The 19773-nt window shown below is 55.0% G+C and overlaps 1 protein-coding gene across 1 annotated transcript; it reads left to right on the top strand.

The window, feature by feature from the left end:
- The first annotated feature begins 9664 nt into the window (after positions 1-9664).
- NOX5 (NADPH oxidase 5) lies at positions 9665-18787 on the top strand. The gene is made up of 15 exons (XM_061447472.1): positions 9665-9785; positions 10291-10441; positions 10803-11013; positions 11800-12025; positions 12652-12805; positions 13841-14016; positions 14104-14286; positions 14983-15115; positions 16016-16137; positions 16485-16613; positions 17443-17567; positions 17768-17852; positions 18022-18121; positions 18203-18369; positions 18610-18787. Exons 1-15 carry the CDS (start codon positions 9666-9668, stop codon positions 18739-18741), a joined length of 2214 nt encoding a protein of 737 aa, XP_061303456.1. The 5' UTR covers position 9665; the 3' UTR covers positions 18742-18787.
- The last annotated feature ends 986 nt before the right edge of the window (positions 18788-19773 follow it).

Genomic DNA, 19773 nt, shown 5'->3' with positions numbered 1-19773 from the left:
ATGAGGGAAGTAAATCATGGTGTAAATGCCTAATGATGCCGCTGGTCCCCTGGCCACGGGGTCAGGTGTGGGTACATGGAAGCATCTCTCTGCTTCCCTGCTCCCACATTGATCCTGTGCTCTGTTTCTTTGGGGAGCCAGGTCCCCTGTTGCAACCTTAGCACATACTGTGGGGATAGAGGTCCCCTGTGCACACTAAATGCAGCACAGCCGTGCCCAAAAGGCTCTTCTCATGGAGAGCTTGAAAGCAGGCAACAGTGTTCTACTAACATGCGCTATTTCCCTACAGGTAGCAGGTTATTTCAACCCCACAAAGCAGTGACAGGTACGTCAGGGTTTGGAAGGTTGGTGTTTTGCTGGGGCACGGTCTGTATTGGTGATGCTGCTGCTGTTTATTGCTGGTCACAGATCTCGGCTGTCACCACCTCCCTGCCCTATTGACAGCATCATTATGGAGTCTGCAGCCTCAAAGTCTGAGGTTTCCCAAGGTGGCCACCAACTTAACTGTGGAGCTGGTCCTGGGCCCTTATGCCTGTTTATTCCCCAGGAACCGTGGTGGTTTGTGCTGTGCTTTATCCGTGGCACTGCATATCAAACCAGATAGGAAGCATTAGAGTTATTCGTGGAAGGGTCGCTGACGTGCTGAGCTACACAGACAATTCCTCACTGCATTTGTTTCCCTGGAAGTAGTTGGTTATGCCCCAACCACCAGCATTTGGGCATTGCTGTTGATGGAAGGGATAACTTGGATCAAGAGTCTTCTTGCTTAAACCAAGCTCTTATCAAGAACAGTGTTGTTGGATGTGTAGCTTGGAGGCTGGTGTGTGAGCAGGATGGGGAGCTGGCTGGAAGGGCAGGTGAGATGAGGGAATGCATTGAGGATGCTGCTACCAACCTGAGGAGAGCTCGTGGCTTTGTTCCAGCTCATCTTCTTCCACATCCTATGCATCGGCCCGTGGGTTGGAGGGGATTTGGTATAACCCCGTGGTTAATCATGCGAGCGCCTGCAGGGAGCTGTTGCTTGTGTTCATTGTGCTGCAGAAACCACCTTTTCCCCTTTGGAGCAGGGGCTTGTTAGAGAAGACCAGAAACCTTTATGCTCTTGCTTGGAGACTGGATGGACTACAATAAATCCACAGCCTTTTCACAAGCCTTCTCTGTACCTTTTGATGGCATATAGGTTTTAAATACTAAGCTATTATGGAAAACTTTACAGAAATCATAATACTCAGCTCTGCCTCCTGCGTAGCAGTAAAACCTCTGAATTGTCTCCGTAAAATCCTACCTGAATAAACTGCTAGAACACTCTTCATGCAGGAAGGCAATGCAAGAGAAGCCTTGTAAAGGGCAGCTGTGACCTGAAACCTTTCCTCGTGTGGATATTCTCTTCCTGGTGCAGTAGAAGTCATAGGGCTGTCACTAAGAGAGCCATAAGGGACACTTGGAAAGAGCAGAAGGCACTTGCAGATGCCACCAGAGTCTGTATTAATTCTGTTCTCTTGGCACTTCACTTGACTGCAGCATCTATAAACGTTTCCTGTTGATGGAGAGGAGGGAAAATGCCTTTTTACACGTGTAAGAAACCACTCCATAGGGTTGCTGTGCTTCGAGTTCCCCACTGGCAGTGTTTGGTGGGTCAGCATCTTTGATGCGATGGCAGCGGCTGCTTCAGCGGATGGAGACCCTTCTGGTGCGCCCATGGGCACGAGGATGCAATGTCAGCCCCAGCCCTGCTCCTGCACGGTGGGGAGGCTTTAAAGAAGGCACAGAACAGTATCTCTTGTGACAGCCCTGGTCCTCTTCCTCTCCTCCCAATTTACATCTGTCCTCCAGGGGTGACAAACGGCCGTGGGGGAACCAGAGAGGCTTTCCATCGTCTGCATCACAGCGTGCGCTCGGGGTTTGCTGTGAGTCCATGGGCAAAACTGATTAATCAGAGCTATTGGTCCACTGTAAAGCCTTTGAGATCCCTTGGATTTTCACATCCCCCATGGCTTCAATAGGGATGTAGCTGTAATTTCCCCCCCGCCCCGTTCTCAGGTTGGTTTTTAGTCCTCAAGACTGTTCATTGAGAAGATGAAACAAGAAGACTTTGTGCTGTTGAAAGCGCTGCGTGGACATCTCTGAAATCTCCCTTGTTAGAGAGCTGATGATGTGAGGAAAGTCCTTTGTCATCAAACGTCAGGTTTCTATTCTTGGCTGGCTTCAGCCTCACTCCAGCCACCATTTCTTGTGCGGATGCTGTTCTGCAGCTCGCAAAGCTACAGACCCCTCTTTAGGATGTGCATGTTGAGAGACAGGAGAAAAGCAGAAGCCCATGTGCGTTCTGCCAGCAGACCCAGGTCTGTGTAACGTTTCAGGCTGGCTTTTACAGCTGTGAGCTTTGGCTGCAGCGCGGTTTCCTGGTTCCTGATTAACCAGCAAGGTTCGAACTGGGAAGTGCTCCTTGCCTCCGCCTCAGGGAAGCACAGGATTAGGAAGCAGTTTGAAGCACAGCACAGCCTTGCTCCGACGCTTCCCGTTCAGTATTGCCTGGGACATCGTTCCCTTTGGGTGTCTTTAATGTGGGGGACTTCCCAAAGTGCCATTTTCCGTGCTCTCGACCATTCCACAGCCATTGCAAAGCTCCCGGTGCAGCAGTTGTACGAGCCCACGCTGGCACCTCACACGTCCTTCCTGCTGGGCAGGTTATTGAAGAGCAGCAGCAGAGCAGAGCCCATTCTTACATCGCTTTCATGTCTTGCTTCCAAAGCTGCTCCTTTGTCTTGCTCAGCAGGGACCAGTGGGATTGCCTGCGCTCGCACAGTGTCAAAGTGGGACTCGCTTGACTCCTAATGGGCTCTGGGATGATTGGGATGAGCTCAGGGGGAAATCAGGCCCCCCTCTTCCCCCAAACCTCTGAGCTTCTGGGAACACTTGAATGCCTTCAAGTACCTACCTATGGGTCACAAGGCAGTGGGGCACGGGGGAAGCAGATGGGTCATTCTCTGCAAGGTCAATAATAAAGCTTTGCCCGTTGCTTTGGAGGTGGTTAGGCTGTACTGAGTTGCTAGATGGGATGCTTCGGCACAGCGTCTTTATTAAGATGCTACATGGGCAAAGAGCCCTTTTTCTCTTTGTTTTTCGAGGTTCTGATCATTCCACCTATGGAAGGGAATGTTTGTTTTGGAGAAATCCATGCAAGTTTCAGAAGACTCAGTGCAAACAACGTGAAGCTGTGGCTGCCCCATCCCTGGCAGTGCTCAAGGGCAGGTTGGACACAGGGGCTTGGAGCAAGCTGCTCCAGTGGAAGGGGTCCCTGCCCATGGAAGGGGGTTGGAACTGAATCAGCATTAGGGTCCTTTCCAACCCAAACCACTCTGGGATTCTATGTGCCTCTCTCCATGGCTCCAAGGAAAAGGCAGGAAAGCAAAGCGTGAATTAAAACGTTCACTCGGAAGCGTTCATTTGCAAGTTGGATTTTGACATTTCCCCACTTGAGAAAGCCTGTGTTCTCCCCCATGGAGTGCATCGAGAGGAGAAGCAAATTTATGAGTTGTGAGTATTGAAAGGAGGATGTTCACAAATACACTGGGTTTTTTCCCTTGGCCTGGTTTGATTGCTTCTTTGCTAAAAATAGTAGCCTTAACTTGGTGTTTGCAGGCCTCCCCAGGCGTGATGTATGGATTAAAGTTGTTCCTTCCACCCCAGGTTTTTTGCAGAAGTTTGTCTTAATTTGAACCTAAAACATTCAGTGTGATAATATATGGTGATGAATATTATCACTTCAATGAGCTGCGAGTCCTGATGTGATTGAAGTTGGGGTTTGTGTTTGACAGGTGATGGTGCATCATCCATCCTCGTCTACTGAGGTTTCAGCTGCAGACACAAGCAGGGCTATAGTCCATGGTAAGAACTTCTCCTTGCACAGCAACAGCCTTCAGTTCGGCTGCACGCTGTGGGATGGGACCTTGCTCAAACCAATAAGCTCTTAGGAATGTATCCCATGTGCCTTTCCCATGTAAGACCTCATAGCAGCCTTCCAGTATCTGAAGGGGGCCTATAGGGATGCTGGGGAGGGACTCTTCATTAGGGACTGGAGTGACAGGACAAGGGGTAACGGGTTAAAACTGAAACAGGGGAAGTTTAGATTGGATCTAAGGAAGAAATCCTTTCCTGTTAGGGTGGTGAGGCACTGGAATGGGTTGCCCAGGGAGGTTGTGAATGCTCCATCCCTGGCAGTGTTCAAGACCAGGTTGGACGAGGCCTTGGGTGAGATGGTTTAGTGTGAGGTGTCCCTGTCCATGGCAGGGGGGTTGGAACTGGATGATCCTAAGGTCCTTTCCAACCCGAACTATTCTATGAGTCTAAGGTGTCCCTGCCCATGGCAGAGGGTTGGAACTGGATGAGCTTTGGGGTCCCTTCTAACCCAAACCATCCCATGATTCTATGAGTAATGCGAAGTGTGCCCACACAGGGCATGGCTAGCTCAGCACTCCGTTGCTGCACCCACTCTTCATGATACCATTGATGCTCTTTGGTTCAAAGAAACATGCTAAAAAGCAAAAAACCACCAAACCCTCAAAAGCATTGCAATGAGAAGAAAACCTACAGCACCATCCGCTTTGACACTCCCAACTGTCCCAGATATTCCTGTTGGTTTATGTGTTTATGAGGCTCCTCAGCTGATGACAGCCCTGCAAGAGTGAGCCTTCATCCTTCAACCCGCTGCCACTAAAAATAAGACTCTCGATACATGGTTTAGTGAAATCCTCGGAAAATGTTTAAAAACATTAATGTTAAATCTCACAATGAAGGCTGAAAACCCAAAAGCTGCCAGCAAAAATGGTGGGAAAAGGTTGCGCGAGTCAAAGGTGGAGCATCAAGCTCTGGGAAAAGTCCTTTTGGGAATGGTTGAGACGTTGCAGGTAAAGAGTACCCACCTCTCAATGGGTGTGTTGGATGGGCTGGAATCTAGGAAGCACTGGGAAAGGAGGGAATTTGCATTAACAATGTTGTCTAACGCTGCTTCTACTCCTCTGTTTCCATCTCTATCCATTGGGTCTAGGAGAAACTGGGAAGAGAAGGTCTTTGATTAACCTGCTTCCTGATTTTAGCCATCAGTGAAATACCTGCATTGATAGTTATGGTGAGATATATTCCAGCTTTTAAGAATGGTGAAAACACTCTAGAGGCACTAATATCTGGGATAGTGTCCTTCCTTGAGGTTTGAAAGGTTGATTTCCAGCTTGGTCCATCGCCAAACCAGCTCTAAGTGTATTTATCCCAGTAATTAAAAGTTACCATTTTAAACGTTCTTGCTTGTGCCTGTTACTTGTCAATGACGAACTGGATCGTGGTGAAATAAAGGGTAATGCTCCGTGGGCTTTCCCAGGTTTTCCTGTGTTTCATATGTGCAGACAGGAGATGACAACGCGAGTCACGCTTATTTTCAGAGCACACTCCATGTTCTGCATTAATGGCACCATAATGAATGGGCTCCAACGATTTCCTCAATTTGATGTTGTTTTTTTTTAAAGGTGGACATGTTCCAATTGGAATTTCAGCCTTGGAAAAGATGTTCTGACTTAAAAATAGTTCTCTGCAATATTTACATGTTCCGTTGGTTGCCGGATCTCTGCAGCTCTGCCTTATTCCCGGGTTCCTCCGGTTTGTTTGGATTTGCTTTGGGTTTTACTTCAAATCTCAGAAGGCTTCTGTCCAAAATTGTTCTTTCTTGAAACTTCTGCAGGGCTTGGGCTGAAAATGGGAGGTTTGGGGGCTTGGAAGTAAAGATGTTTTTAAGCTCAATATGTTCACTTGTTCCGTATCCGGGACGCACTCCTCTATTGCTTTCTCCATTAAAAATGACTTTATAGCATCATGATACAAGGCTTATACACAGAGAAATACAGCTTGCAAATCCTGATGGTTTAATACCAGGTAAAGAAACTTGATTCGAAAATACATTTCTCACTTTCTAATATAGTCATTATTTCAGGCATTTGGCATATTCAGTTAAAATATCTTCCTAAACCATTTTTCCTTCTGCCTGATGAAAATGGAAAGGCTCTTGGCTTTAAACTATTGACTTTGTAGCAATAAATATACACACAGATCTATCTGTCTATCTATCTATCATCTATCTATCTATCTTTCTATCTAAATCTATCTATCTATCTGTCTATCTATCTTTCTATCTATCTATCTGTCTGTCTATCTATATATCTATTTATATCAAAAAGCATCATAGAAAGCCACAGAGAGGGGCTTTAAGTAATCAAAGCCCCCCTTTAGATACTGGAAGGCTGCTGTGGACAGCTTGGTGCTGTGTATCTGAGGAGCCGCACGTGCTTTTCTATTCTTCAGTTGATTTATGGGACCCGCTTCCAGAGGAGCTCCAGAATAACTGGTTAATAATGGGGACGTCACAACCAGATGCTCCTTAATGGTGCAGTTGAAATGCTTTTTGTCTTCATTTGGCATGAAAAGCTTTCTCCAGGCTGCCTTGGCTTCAGCCTTTAAAAGGGAAGACAGCATCACTGCGGTCACTGAAGTGAGGTAAAACCACGTCGGTGGGAACCCGCAGCTGAGCGAAGAGCACTGGATCTTGGAACAAACAAGAAGGAAAGTGGCATCAAATCCCTGATTTCAGGTGGGTTTCAGTGTCAAAACGTTGCCATAGACGATTCTTCAAAGATTTTTGGCTACTTTTCACACAATTTAATCATCTTTGCTTTCCGCTTTGCAGGAACATTTGTGTAAAAGCTGAGCAGACCTCGGTATTTGTAGGTAGAAGTTGCGTCCTTCACCGATACGTGCATCATTGCTGGCCTCAGTGCAGGTATTCTGAGAGCTGCTAAGGACAGAATGAATGTGATTGCCTTTCAAACAGGGAAACAAGGTCTTTTGAGGAGGATCCTTTAGACTGGTACCCATCGGCCAGTTGTAATTCTGTGTGAACCGTGCTTATTTGCAGTACTTAAAGCATTGCGGGTTACAGTTGGTGGAGTCACAAACTGGGAAGCGTGTTTGATGTGGAGCTAAGAACTGGAGCCCAGCACTGAAACCAGGGTGCTTCTGTGCCTGTTTTTAACAGGAGAGAGCCACTAAGCTGTTTTATTGAGATTTATATAGATTTCTTGAGATTTATATAGATTTCTTGAGATTTATATTGATTTGTTGAGATTTATATTGATTTATTGAGATTTATACAAAATTATTGACATTTACATAGATTTATTGAGATTTTAGTGCCTCAGAATTTTGGGGATAGTATTTGAAACCAAATCTAAACGTGACTCTCCATTGAACAGAGAAGAGCAGAGTGGTTTTCTATGGAGGCTGACTTGTCAGGCTTGTTTTCATCACCTTATACAAGGAGTTTAAGACAAGAACTGAATTAAACCCAACTTGTGCTGTTGCATGCGCCCGCTCCAGGGGCAGTAAATAACCCAGTGTCCCATTCCATGAAATGTCCAATGCTTGCACATGATATATTATGTTCCTTTGGTAGCCTGGCCACTATTTATTAAGTCCCATTAGCAAATTGAAGGTTTCTTCTGTTCTATGTTAGATCCCTGTGGGATGTGTGTGTAGTGGGAATACTCCGGGTATAAAGGGGGTCTGTAAGATGCGGGTGATTTATGTTTTACTCTCCCCTTCCCCTAGTAAAGGGTTTCCCAACCTTGCATTGCCACAGCTTTAAAAGGAGTTGATCTGGGCTGTGAATTGGTGGGTTTAGCTCAGAACCTGCGCTTGGTTTCTGCTGGATCCGGGTAGGGAAAGCTGGAACTCCGTGTAAAACACACACGGCTGAGATGGAATACTGCTGCCCTGGGAGATGGGGACAGTAACCCCCTTTAACCAGCACGGCTGCAGGGAAGCGCAGTGTCTGCAGCACCTAGTTCTCAGCTCTTGGCTGGGTTGGAACAGTTCTACTTGGGGCTTTGTGTACTGAAATCAAAGACCTGCTTTAAAACCCGCTGTGTAACTGCTGACAGCCCACGAGGCAGGAGAGGGGAGGCTGAGGATGCTCCTGCCATGGGGGCTGCGAGCACATGGTCCCCATCATCTCCACTTGAGACCTGAGCCGTTCCCATGGAGCCAGAGCGAGATCTTTGCACCAAGCTGGACCAACTTCCCAATAGGGCAGGGAGGCAGAGGGAGTTTTCCAGCTGGGATCGGCTGCCTCAGCCCCGGTGCTGAAGCGAAACTCTGCCGCTTAGTGGTACAGAGCCTCTCCCGGCTTCCCCGCTTGCTCAGTGCCTGGAGCACCCAGGAGTAGTAAAGCACAAACGGTTTACTACCTGGTTTCTGGTTCTGGCATCCCCATGGCAACCTCCTCCCCGATTTAGTCCCAGCTGGGTGCTGTACAAGCGGGATTCGTTCAGGAATACTGAACGTAAAGGTGCAGTATGACAGGGACACTTCCCGTGTGCTCCTGACGGCTGGTGCATAGGGACCGGAGCGCTGGGTGGACACGAGCTCTTTATTGGAGCCGGCAGCACAGGCTCCTTGAGGCTGGAATGCTGCAGGGTGCAAGGAATGTGAAATAAAGGAAATTGAAAGCATTACGAGCAGCAGCTGCGATCAGCTACGCTTGATAGGTGACAACAGGAGCATCGGGCTGCACCCACAGACCTGATGGCAGAACTGGGGTGAGTGTAAGATAGAGGTGATGGATCACACCCGGTGTGAAGGAGGACAGGGGCTTGGGACCAGCTTCCCTGTGTGAGCAGAGGTTTGTGCCTTGTTTCCAGCTCTCCCTTGCTGCCTGATCCCCCCGGAGCACTGTGTCCTGCTGAGACCCCCTTTGAGAAGGGGTTGGGGTAATACAGCACACCTGGTCCAGGGCTGTGAAAGGGATTTTGAATGCAGCAACTCTGATTGGTTTTCCCCTGGTTTCCCAATATAAGGAGAGCCTGTGGTAGGTTTGGGCTCATTGGAAGAAGCACAGAGATCTGGAGATGGAGAATGGGAATAGGGAGGTGAGAGGCAGGGACCCAATGGGATGGAGCAGGAGGATGGAGGTGAGGACCATGCAGGAGAGGGAAGGGGAGAGAGGACCGGGTGCCTGTGGGGAACCAAGTTTCTTGTCTCCCTGCTCCAGTTTTGTTTGCAGGGGGAGCATCTTGCTGCTGCCACCTCCTTTGATCCCAGCAGCATGGAGGAGCAGCACCTCCCTGTCGCTGGGAGCTGAAGGGGTCTGGGAATGGTTCAGTCTCTAAAATGGAGCTCTCAAAAGTTAGGGAAATCCTGGGATTAAGGGATGAGTGGAACAAGAAGTTCAGCCTCGCTGAGCACAGGCTCATGTTGGGTTGTGCGATGATGCTCAGTTGTGTACAGGAGGCACAGGGCAAGCACCCCATGGACCGGGTTAAGATGATGGGTGAGTAAAGGAGACCATGCAGGGCAGCCAGGGAGCAAAGCAGAAACCTTCCTGCCTGCACAGCCCCTTTGGGGTGGGCTGTGAGCCCCACAGCTGCTCTGCCCACAGGCTGTGTAAGCTCTGCTCATCCTGCACTATGTGTGGCTGCGTGTGTGCTTTGAGGGGCTTATTCCTCCCTTCTGTCCATCAGCTGCACAGCCCTGAGGGATGTCACTGCTGCAGGGCAGAGCAGGACCAGGACCAGGGAGCTGTGCGGGGCTGCTGCCGTACTGCATCCTCCTGCAGGGCCCTGGCCATGAGCGCGGCGGAGGATGCTGAGTGGCTGCGGTGGGTGAGGAAGCAGTTTGGGAGCATCGCGGGGCAGGACAAGGAGATCGACCTGGAGGGGTTCAAAACCGCGCTGCAGGTGAAGGAGGTGAGGGCTGCCGGTGGGGCTGCCCCATCCCTGGCAGTGCTCAAGGCCAGGCTGGACACAGGGGCTTGGAGCAAGCTGCCCTAGTGGAAGGGGTCCCTGCCTGTGGTAGGGGCTGGAGCTGAATGGGCTTTAAGGTCGCTTCCAGTCCAAACCATTCTATGATGCTATGGTGCTCTGCAGTGAGTAGGAGTGGAAAACCTGGATTAACCATCCACAGTGCAAAATCAATTGGATATTCACAGTCTGCTTTTACCATGCTAGGCTATTCCCACCATATATTCCCTCCCTGCTGCCCTGTCCATCCCCGTGTCCTCCAGGCAATACCTCCGGCTGCAGTGCCAATACCCCCTTCATCCCTTCCCTCCTGCTTTTGGGCTTCCCCAAGACCTTCAGCTTTTGCCATGCAATTCCCATTGCTGGTGGCAACAGCTTGGTCTATAGCACCGGGATGGGGCTGGTGAAGCTCATCCCGTCGCCTGTGAGAGTGCTTGTTCTCTCCTCACAGTCCTTCTTTGCTGAGCGGTTCTTTGCGCTGTTCGATGCGGACGGGAGCGGGAGCATCAGCTTGGAGGAGCTGCTGAAAGCCCTGAGCCTGCTCGTGCATGGGAGTGAGATGGACAAGCTGAGATTCCTCTTCCAGGTTTACGATGTGGATGGTGAGATGGTGAAAACCACGTTAATCAGGAGCGTATTGCTATTAAATAAGCTCCAGTGCCTAAAGGGGCTGCAGGAAACCTGGAGAGGGGCTTGGGACAAGGGCCTGTAGGGACAGGCCAAGGGGAATGGCTTTAACCTGCCAGAGGGGAGACTGAGATGAGCTCTTAGGCAGAAGCTCTTCCCTGGGAGGGTGCTGAGGCTCTGGCACAGGGTGCCCAGAGAAGCTGTGGCTGCCCCATCCCTGGCAGTGCTCAAGGCCACAGGGGCTTGGAGCAAGCTGGGAATTCCTGGGTTAAGGGCACAAGGTGAAGGCGTTTCAGGGTTCTGTGACATCCCCGGGTCCCTGCTCACCCCATGCAGGCAGTGGCTCCATCGACCCCGATGAGCTGCGCCTGGTGCTGCGGGGGTGCCTGTGGGAGAGCGCCATAGCCCTGCCTGAGGAGCGGCTCACGGACCTCACCATGGCCCTCTTTGAGGCCGCTGACAAGGACCACAGCGGCTCCATCACCTTCGAGGAGCTCAGGGAGGAGCTGGAGGGTTTCCCGGAGGTCATGGAGAACCTGACCATCAGGTACGTGTGCTGCTGGGTCCCTCTGACAAGCCCACAGGGGTGGGAGCTCCCTTGTGAGCATCTTCTTCGTCCTGAGTGGGGGAAAAAGCATGGGGTTTATGCTCTCATCAAGGGTCTAATGGGGTGCCCAGACCATGAGGTACCACTGGGAGCAAATGGTGCTAAGCTGGGTGCAGAGGTGGGTGCAAGGATGGTGTTGGGATGAGTGCAGGGATGATGCCAAGCTTGGTACAGGGTTTGGATGCAGTAATAGGTGCAGGGATGGGTTCAAGGATGGTGTTAAGATTGGTACAGTGCTCAGATGCAGGGATAGGTGCAGGGAGGGTGTCACACTGGTGCCAAACTTGGATGCAGGTATGGTGTTGGGATAGGTGCAGGGTTTGGACACATGGCTGGGAGCAGGGATGATGCCACACTGGATGCTGGGCTTGGATGCAGGGATGATGCGATGCTGGGGGTAGGAGTGGGTGCAGGGATGGATGCACAGATGGGTGCAGAGATGACGCTGGGCTGGGTGCAGGGGTGATGCAATGCTGGGGGTAGGACTGGGCGCAGGGATGGACGCACGGATGGGTGCAGGGATGATGCGATGCTGGGGGTAGGAGTGGGCGCAGGGATGGATGCCCAGATGGGTGCAGGGATGATGGGATGCTGGGGGTAGGAGTGGGCTCAGGGATGGACGCACGGATGGGTGCAGGGATGATGCGATGCTGGGCGCGCAGCTGGGTGAGGGGGTGATGCGGGGCTCCCCTTCCCCGCCCAATCAATGCCGATGCTTCCCCCCAGCGCCGCGGGCTGGCTGAAGCCGCCGCCTGCCCCCGAGCGCCGCCCGCGGCCGCGCTGCCTGCGCCGCGCGTTCTGGCGCAACCACGGCGGGGACCTGCGCTGCGCCGGCGGCTACGCGGGCCTCAACCTGGCGCTGTTGGCGCTGGCGGCGCCGCGGCACGCAGGGAGCCTGGCGCTGGCCCGCGGCTGCGGGCAATGCCTCAACTTCAACTGCGCCCTGCTCGCTGTGAGTGCGGGGCGGTGCGGAACGGCGCGGTCACAGCCAGAGCCGCGCCGGGGGCAGCAACGGAGCCCGTGCGCTCCTGCAGCTGCGGGACCGGGCTCTTCCCTGCGCCGCCGCGTTCTAAGGGCTCAGGGAGGCTCTTTGGGACAAGGGAACTCCTGGCGCCCTGCACATGGGGCCTTGATTGCTGCCTCTGGGTGCTCTTCACAGCAGGGTGGCAGGGAGTTGGCTCCCGAGACCAAGGGCCTCCAGCATCCCTGACTGCCCCTCTCCCATCTCCAATGTCCCCCAGCATCCCTGATTGCCCATCTCCAATGTCCCCCAGCATCTCCTACAGTCCCTTTCCTATCCATGATGGCCCCCACCATCCCTGATTGCCCCATCTCCAATGTCCCCCAGCATCTCCTAGAGTCCCTTTCCCACCCGTGATGGCCCCCAGCATCCCTGATTGCCCCTCTCCCATCTCCAATGTCCCCCAGCATCTCCTGCTGTCCCTTTCCCACCCCTGATGGTCCCCAGAATCCCGGATTGTCCCTCTCCCATCTGTCATTGCCTCCAGCATCCCTGATGGCCCCCAGCATCCCTGATTGTCCCGCTCCCATCCCTGACTCCCCCTTTCCTGCCTGGAGGTGCTGATGCTGCGGAGGTGCCTGACCTGGCTGCGAGCCACCCCCGTGGCCAAGGTGCTGCCGCTGGACCAGCACGTCCTGTTCCACCAGCTCGTGGGGTACGTGGTGCTGGCGCTGGCAGCCGCTCACACGGGCGCCCACGTCGCCAACTTCAGTGAGTAGCAGCCCTCGGGCATGGGGAGGGGACATGGCCTGACCTCGGGTGAGACCCTCCCCAGTGCGCTCCATCAGCCCTGCGGGGGGTCCCCCCCCCAGTCCTGCTGAGGGAAGAGACCCTTGGTGCAGGGGCATCACCCACAGGGTGCTGGTGGAAAGATGCAGGGGTCTGGATGGAACCATGCGGGGGGATGCTCGTGTCCTGGGGGATGCAGATGTCCTAGAGAAGGGGATGCGTGTGTTCCAGGAGGGATGCACATCCTCCATAGAGGGGATGCTCGTGTCCTGGGGGATGCAGATGTCCTGGAGAAGGGGATGCGTGTGTTCCAGGAGGGATGCACATCCTCCATAGAGGGGATGCTCGTGTCCTGGGGGATGCAGATGTCCTGGAGAAGGGGATGCGTGTGTTCCAGGAGGGATGCACATCCTCCATAGAGGGGATGCTCGTGTCCTGGGGGATGCAGATGTCCTGGAGAAGGGGATGAGTGTGTTCCAGGAGGGATGCACATCCTCCATAGAGGGGATGCTCACCCGTGGGGTGCAGATATCGCAGGGAGGGAGCTCAGGCTTGTGGGGGGGTGCACAGATCAGAGGGGGTTGTGAGGCTGCAGGCTGGGTGCTGGCAGCCCCAGGGCACACGGTGCTGTGCTGTCCACGCACTGTCTGTTACCCCCCTCTAGTGGCATCCCGGCCGGCAGCGACGGGCCCCAACGATCCCCACACAGCTCCTGAGTGGAGTCTGTGCCCCACGGACCCCCCCACCCCACAGCAGAGCCAGGGGAGAATGTAATAGAGTCAATCCCAGCCTGGTTTGGGTTGGAAGGGACCTTAAGCTCATTCAGTTCCAACCCCTGCCACGGGCAGGGACCCCTTCCACTGGAGCAGCTTGCTCCAAGCCCCTGTGTCCAGCCTGGCCTTGAACACTGCCAGGGATGGGGCAGCCACAGCTTCTCTGGGCACCCTGTGCCAGCGCCTCAGCACCCTCCCAGGGAAGAGCTCCCTGCTCAGATCCCACCTCCATGTCCCATCCCAGGCAGGCTGGCGCAGCAGGACGGGCACCCTGCCCTCGCCGAGTACCTGCTGCGGGCACGGCCGGGCACGGGGGGCCTGTGGGGCACAGCCCCGCAGACGGGGCTGGTCCTCCAGGCACTGCTGCTCGCCATGGCCGCCTTCTCCAGCCCCTGCGTGCGACGGAGCGGCCACTTCGAGGTGGGTCCCGATGCGGCTCCATGAATACCCCCATAGGGACCGCACCATCTGGCTCCATTCGTTGCTCTCCATTGACGCTCACCACAGGTCTTCTACTGGACCCACCTCTCCTACGTCCCCATCTGGATCCTCCTCATCCTGCATGGTCCCCACTTCTGGAAGTGGTTCGTGGTTCCCGGCTGCCTCTTTGTGCTGGAGAAGGTGCTTGGCTTGGCCTGGCGGCGGGCAGGGGGGCTGCGCATCGTGGAGGTCAACCTGCTCCCATCCAAGGTCTGTGCCCGTGGGCTCTGCGATCCCATTCCCACCTCCCTCCCAGGGCCCTCCTTGTGCAGAGTGGCAATACAGGTGCCCCCAAACACCTCCCCTGTTTGCAAAGCACCCCATAGCGTGGCGAAAAGCACTTTGCCACTGACCACAGTGCAGGGGACAAGGAGGGACAGTGGGACATGAAGGAGAAGTGACGGCCCCAATGTGTTGGGTGCTTCCCCAGCCGCGTGCTGGAGGGATGGGGTGCAATGAATAGCTTGTATGGAAAAGATGTAGGTTTGGGTGGCTTCGGGCGGTGTTGGTGGATGTTTGCAGCAAGAGGTGGAAGCAGGTTCTTCATTTTCAAGCCACTGTTTTTTGTTATTTAGAGGTTTTGCCTGTTTTTCAAGTAAAAGAAGGGCTAAACTCACAGAATGCCTGGAGGCAAGGCACAAACTGCTGTGACTCTTATTTCCTCTTCAAGCATCATGGTTTGAGGCCAGCCCTAACTGAGACCTTGGTTTGATAGCGAAGATGGGCAGGGGATAGGGGAATAAACCCCTTCCTTAGGTCAAATCTGCCCTTCTCATGCTGGCCACTGTTTAACGTGGGACACAGAGACCCTGGTGGTCACGGGCTGCAGAAGGACCATCGGTTGTGACTGACCAGCCTCATGTTCCCGCTGGATGCTCCCGGTTTTCCGGTCTCTGTTCCCTGCAGGTCACTCACCTCGTGATCGAGAGGCCGCAGTCTTTCCACTACAAGCCCGGTGACTACATCTACCTGAACATCCCAGCCATCGCCTCCTACGAGTGGCACCCCTTCACCATCAGCAGCGCGCCTGAGCAGCAAGGTGATCACTGGGCCTGGCTCCCATAGCATCACCACGATGTTGGCCATCACTGGGATGATGTTGGCCATCACTGGGGTGATGTTTCCCATAGCATCACCATGATGTGCTGCATCCCTGGGATGATGTTCTGCATCACTGGGTGATGTTTTCCACCCCTGAGATGAATGGTTCCCATCACTGGGATGATGGTTCCCATCACTGGGATGAATGGTCTCCATCCCTGAGATGAATGTTTCCCATCACTGGGATGAATGTTTCCCATCACTGGGATGAATGTTTCCCATCACTGGGATGAATGTTTCCCATCACTGGGATGATGGTTCCCATCACTGGGATGATGGTTCCCATCCCTGAGATGGATGTTTCCCATCCCTGAGATGGATGTTTCCCATCGCACAAGCCCCATTTGGGTGTCTGGGTCCCCTCTGAGGGTCCTGCAAAGAGGTGATCATACTGTGGAGCAGGGCAGTACATGTCCATGCATGCCTCAGCTCACCTACCTCCCTCTCTGCCTGTGCGTTAAGTGCTGTATAAAATCAGGTACTCGGGTTATTTCAAGCAAGGTATGAGGACTGAATGTGAAGGATGTTGGTGGGGATGCCACCTGATTCTGCAGTCTTCCAATACACAAAGAGAGCCTACAGGAAACCTGGAGAGGGGCTTTGGCCAAGGGCCTGTAGGGACAGGCCAAGGGGAATGGCTTTAACCTGCCCGAGGGGAGACTGAGCTGAGCTGGAACTGGATGAGCTTAAAGGTCCCTTCCCACCCAAACCTGTCCGTGACCCTATGAGTGCTGCAGGCTCCCCAGGGCCAGCCCTGTGCAGCACACGGCTGCAGTGCCAGGGCTGCAGGGCAGTTCCACGCACAGGATGCTGCCCGCTGCCCCGCTTCCCCCCGCAGACACCCTCTGGCTGCACATCAGGTCCCTGGGCCAATGGACCACCAAGCTCTATGAGCACTTCCAGCAGCCCGAACCCCTCAGCAGGAGCCTGCGGGCGAGGAGACCCCGGTGCTGGGCACAGGTCGGTGCGGGCAGGGCTCTGCTGAGTGCCTCCCCCCGGGGCCACCCCAGGGCTCAGCTGCCTGGGTAGCACCAGGCTGGGGGCACTCGTGGTGCACATCCCCTGCAAGGTGCTTGTGCAGCCTTGGAGGAGCAAGGGCAGGGTGGCCACAGGGGCTTGGAGCAAGCTGCTCCAGGGGAAGGGGTCCCTGCCCGTGGCAGGGGTTGGAGCTGGAGGAGCTTCAAGGTCCCTTCCAACCCAAACCATTCCTTGAGCCTATGACTTTGCACCCCCCTCTCTCTGTTGAAACCGTATGGCCCTGCTGGATGAGGCACCACAGCCACTAATGCCTTTGTGCTTGGATTCAGGAAGGTCTCTGCAGCAGAGCTGGCTCAGACGGGGGCTCCGTGGCCACAGATGCAGATGGAGCCGTTCAGCTGACCTCATACAAAGCCAGCGGTGCTGCTGCCCGAGGAGAGCAGGACCCATCATCAGAGGTGAGCACATCTCCCACCAGCACCCGTTACAGGCCCTTATCCCTGCCATGGAAACTTCCCAGGATATTCATTGTGCCGGGGCTGGAGGAGCAGCCCTGGCAGGGAAAGCATCTGCGTGCACTGGGTTCAGTGAGTGTCCCTGTCACCCTCTTGCTTTCATCTGTCCCCTGGTGAGCAGCGGTTTCTGGCTGCTGTGAACCAGTTCCTCCCTTCCCAGCTCATGTGGGGACTGGGATAATTGCATCAATGCTCAAAGGGATGATCCAGATAATGTCATGAGGTGCTGGTGGATGCTGGGATGTCCCACCAGAGGCTTGAGCAGTGCCCTGGCTCTGCCCAAGGGATGCGGCTGGAAGCGCGTGTGCAGCCTGGATCACCCCAGCTGGGAAAACCCCACCCCAAATCCCAGCCTCGGGAACAAGCAGGGTTTTAGCTTTAGCTGCCACGGAGGGGTTTGGGTGATGAGGAGGTGGTCACTGCTCTCTTCACCTCGCAGGTCCCCACCGGTCTGCTGGAGCCCCATCAGCTCTGCAGCATCAAGGTGAGGGATGCTCGGTCCTTCCTTGGCTCTGGCAAGCAGGGCTGTGCTCAGCATCCCTTGGGGGGACCCATAAGTGTGCCCCTGTGCATGGATGGTCTCGTCTGGGGCTGATCCAAACCCTGTGCTACTGGATGGCTTCATCCTCCTCTTCCTTTGCTCCCATAACCCTCCCATAAAAGACCCCAAAGTCACCCTCGGTTCCATAAGCCTGCTCCTGCTCACAGCCTAAGAGTTGTTTTAGCATCCATGGGCTGCCTGAGTGCTCCCTGAGTTCCTCATCTCTCCCAGTGCTACATCGATGGCCCCTATGGGACCCCGACCCGGAGGATCTTCACCTCGGAGCACGCTGTGCTCATCGGCGCCGGCATCGGCATCACCCCCTTCGCCTCCATTTTGCAGAGCATCATGTACAGGTTGGTGCTGGCGCAGCAGCTCAGGCTGTGGACGTGCTGGTGGAGCTCTGGTGTGGCTTTGGAAGGCACGGGATGTGATGTACGCTGTGTTAGCCGTGGGCATGACCCAGAGCTGGTGAGGAACAAGGGCTCGAGGTCTCCTGCATCCCTCGGTCTGTGGCGTCCGAAGGATGCAGGCAGGGCTGTGTCTGCCCGTGCAGGTACCGCCGGCGAAAGCAGAGCTGCCCCAGCTGCCACTATTCATGGTGTGAGGACCTGCAGGATGAGGACATGACACTCAGGAAGGTAGGAGATGATGGAGGGGGCTGTGGGACCGAGGTGTACCCTGCAGGAGGGCTGCAGGCTCCTGAGGCTGCAGAGCCCATCAGCATCCCTGCGGTCCAGCAGGGCTGGGTTGGCTGTGGTCCCCGTGCTGCCGGCCAGCTCCGACTGAGGAGCTGCTGTGTCCTTCCAGGTTGACTTCATCTGGATCAACCGGGACCAGAAGCACTTTGAGTGGTTCGTCAGCCTGCTGACCAAGCTGGAACTGGAGCAGGCTGAGCAGGAGCCGGGAGGTGAGCGGGAGGCAGGGACACCGCAGCCCCTGTGCTCGCGGTGTGGGGCCGGAGGCGTGAGCATCCCCCGGGCTCACGCAGGGCGCTTCCTGGAGATGCACATGTACATGACCTCGGCGCTGGGCAAGCACGACGTGAAGGGCATCGGGCTGCAGATGGCGCTGGACCTGCTGGCGGCCAAGGAGCAGAGGGACTCCATCACCGGGCTGCGCACCAGGACCCAGCCCGGCCGCCCCGACTGGAGCAAGGTGAGGAGTGGGGGCATCACCCATGGGGAGGGAGCCGTGTCCCCATAAGCCGCTCTTCCTGCGGGGACACCACAGGAGAGCCCTGTTTCGGAGCAGGAGGATCCACCACTGGGGTATCCGGACCCAGGGAAGCCTCTTCCTCCCATGGGGAAGCATCACAGGGCCAGCAGCTCCCAAGGCAGGCAGGGATGCGGCCATCCCGGCTGGCTCTGCCACCATCTCCTCTCGCCTGTCCCTCAGGTGTTTGGGAAGGTGGCAGAGGAGAAGAAAGGGAAGGTCCAGGTCTTCTTCTGCGGCTCGCCAGCTCTTGCCAAGGTCATCAGGGTGCACTGCGAGCGCTTCGGCTTCCTCTTCTTCAATGAGCGTTTCTAGCAGCAGCCCTGGTCCCCTGCCGGCACCACCTGGCCTGATGCGGGGTGATGGGATGGATCCTTATTCACTGCGTGGGGTGATGCTGGGTCAGAGCTGGGAAGGGTGGGATGCACAGGGAGCAGGGGCCAGGGAGGGGAAGGGGCTGGGTTGGGCCACGGGGCTTTGAGGTGAATGGGATGGGGTCCTGGAGCCATGCGGGGACAAGGATCCTGCATCACCTCGCACAGCTCTGGGATGGGGTGGATGGAGTCCTGCATCACCTTGCAGGGCACTGGGATGGAGAAATGGGGTCCTGCATCACTCCACAGGGCTCTGGGACGGGGGAGCCCTGTGGGATGCCCACAGGAGGGCACTGCAGCCTCGGTAACCGGGGCCGTGCCGTGCCGGCTGACCGGGGCTGCGCGGGTCCCAAGCCCGGCCCCAGCAGCTCCGGCTGCTCCTTTCCAGCGGGGCACCCAGCATCCTTCTGCCAAGCCCCATAAGGGGGCACCCCCTGTCCTGTCCCATCCCTGCTCTGCAGCACAAGAGCGCTTTTGCCTCTTTTTACACCAGAAAACAGCTCGTGTGGATGTGCCCAGCACAGCCCAGCCGCCTCGGGGTGGCTGACGGCATGCAGGGATGGCCCCATGCGTTGCTGGTGTGACCCACGGGGACCCCTCAGTGCTCAGATCAAATGGTGACATGAGGCTGATTTACAGGGTCTCTTAAGGGCCACCCTTGCCGTACGTTGATGCTTCGGTGTTAAAAGCAATAGATTAATGTAGATGAGACACTCGTCCCATGGCAAAGTCACCCGTGGGGAGAACAAAGGCTCATGCAGAGCCAAACCTGCCCAGGGGCTTTGCTAGAGAAGCAGAACCTGGATGTGATCGCTGCTCCGCTGCGGCATGGAGCAGGGCTCCCACGTAGCGGCATCACCACAGCCGCAGCCCGGGCGCTGTAATTAAAGGGGTTGTTTCAACCCGGGGATGAGGCAAGATCCCGTTTGCCAGCTCCGAGGGCAAATCCGTTCAGCTGCAGGGCAATAACCCC

Source organism: Pezoporus flaviventris, unplaced genomic scaffold, assembly GCF_033815535.1.
Source record: "Pezoporus flaviventris isolate CSIRO_AGI_PZ_B2104156 unplaced genomic scaffold, CSIRO_AGI_Pfla_v1 ptg000006l, whole genome shotgun sequence".
NCBI lineage: Eukaryota > Metazoa > Chordata > Aves > Psittaciformes > Psittacidae > Pezoporus > Pezoporus flaviventris.
Note: the sequence above shows the minus strand (reverse complement) of the source record. Positions and strands in the feature narration are given on the sequence as shown.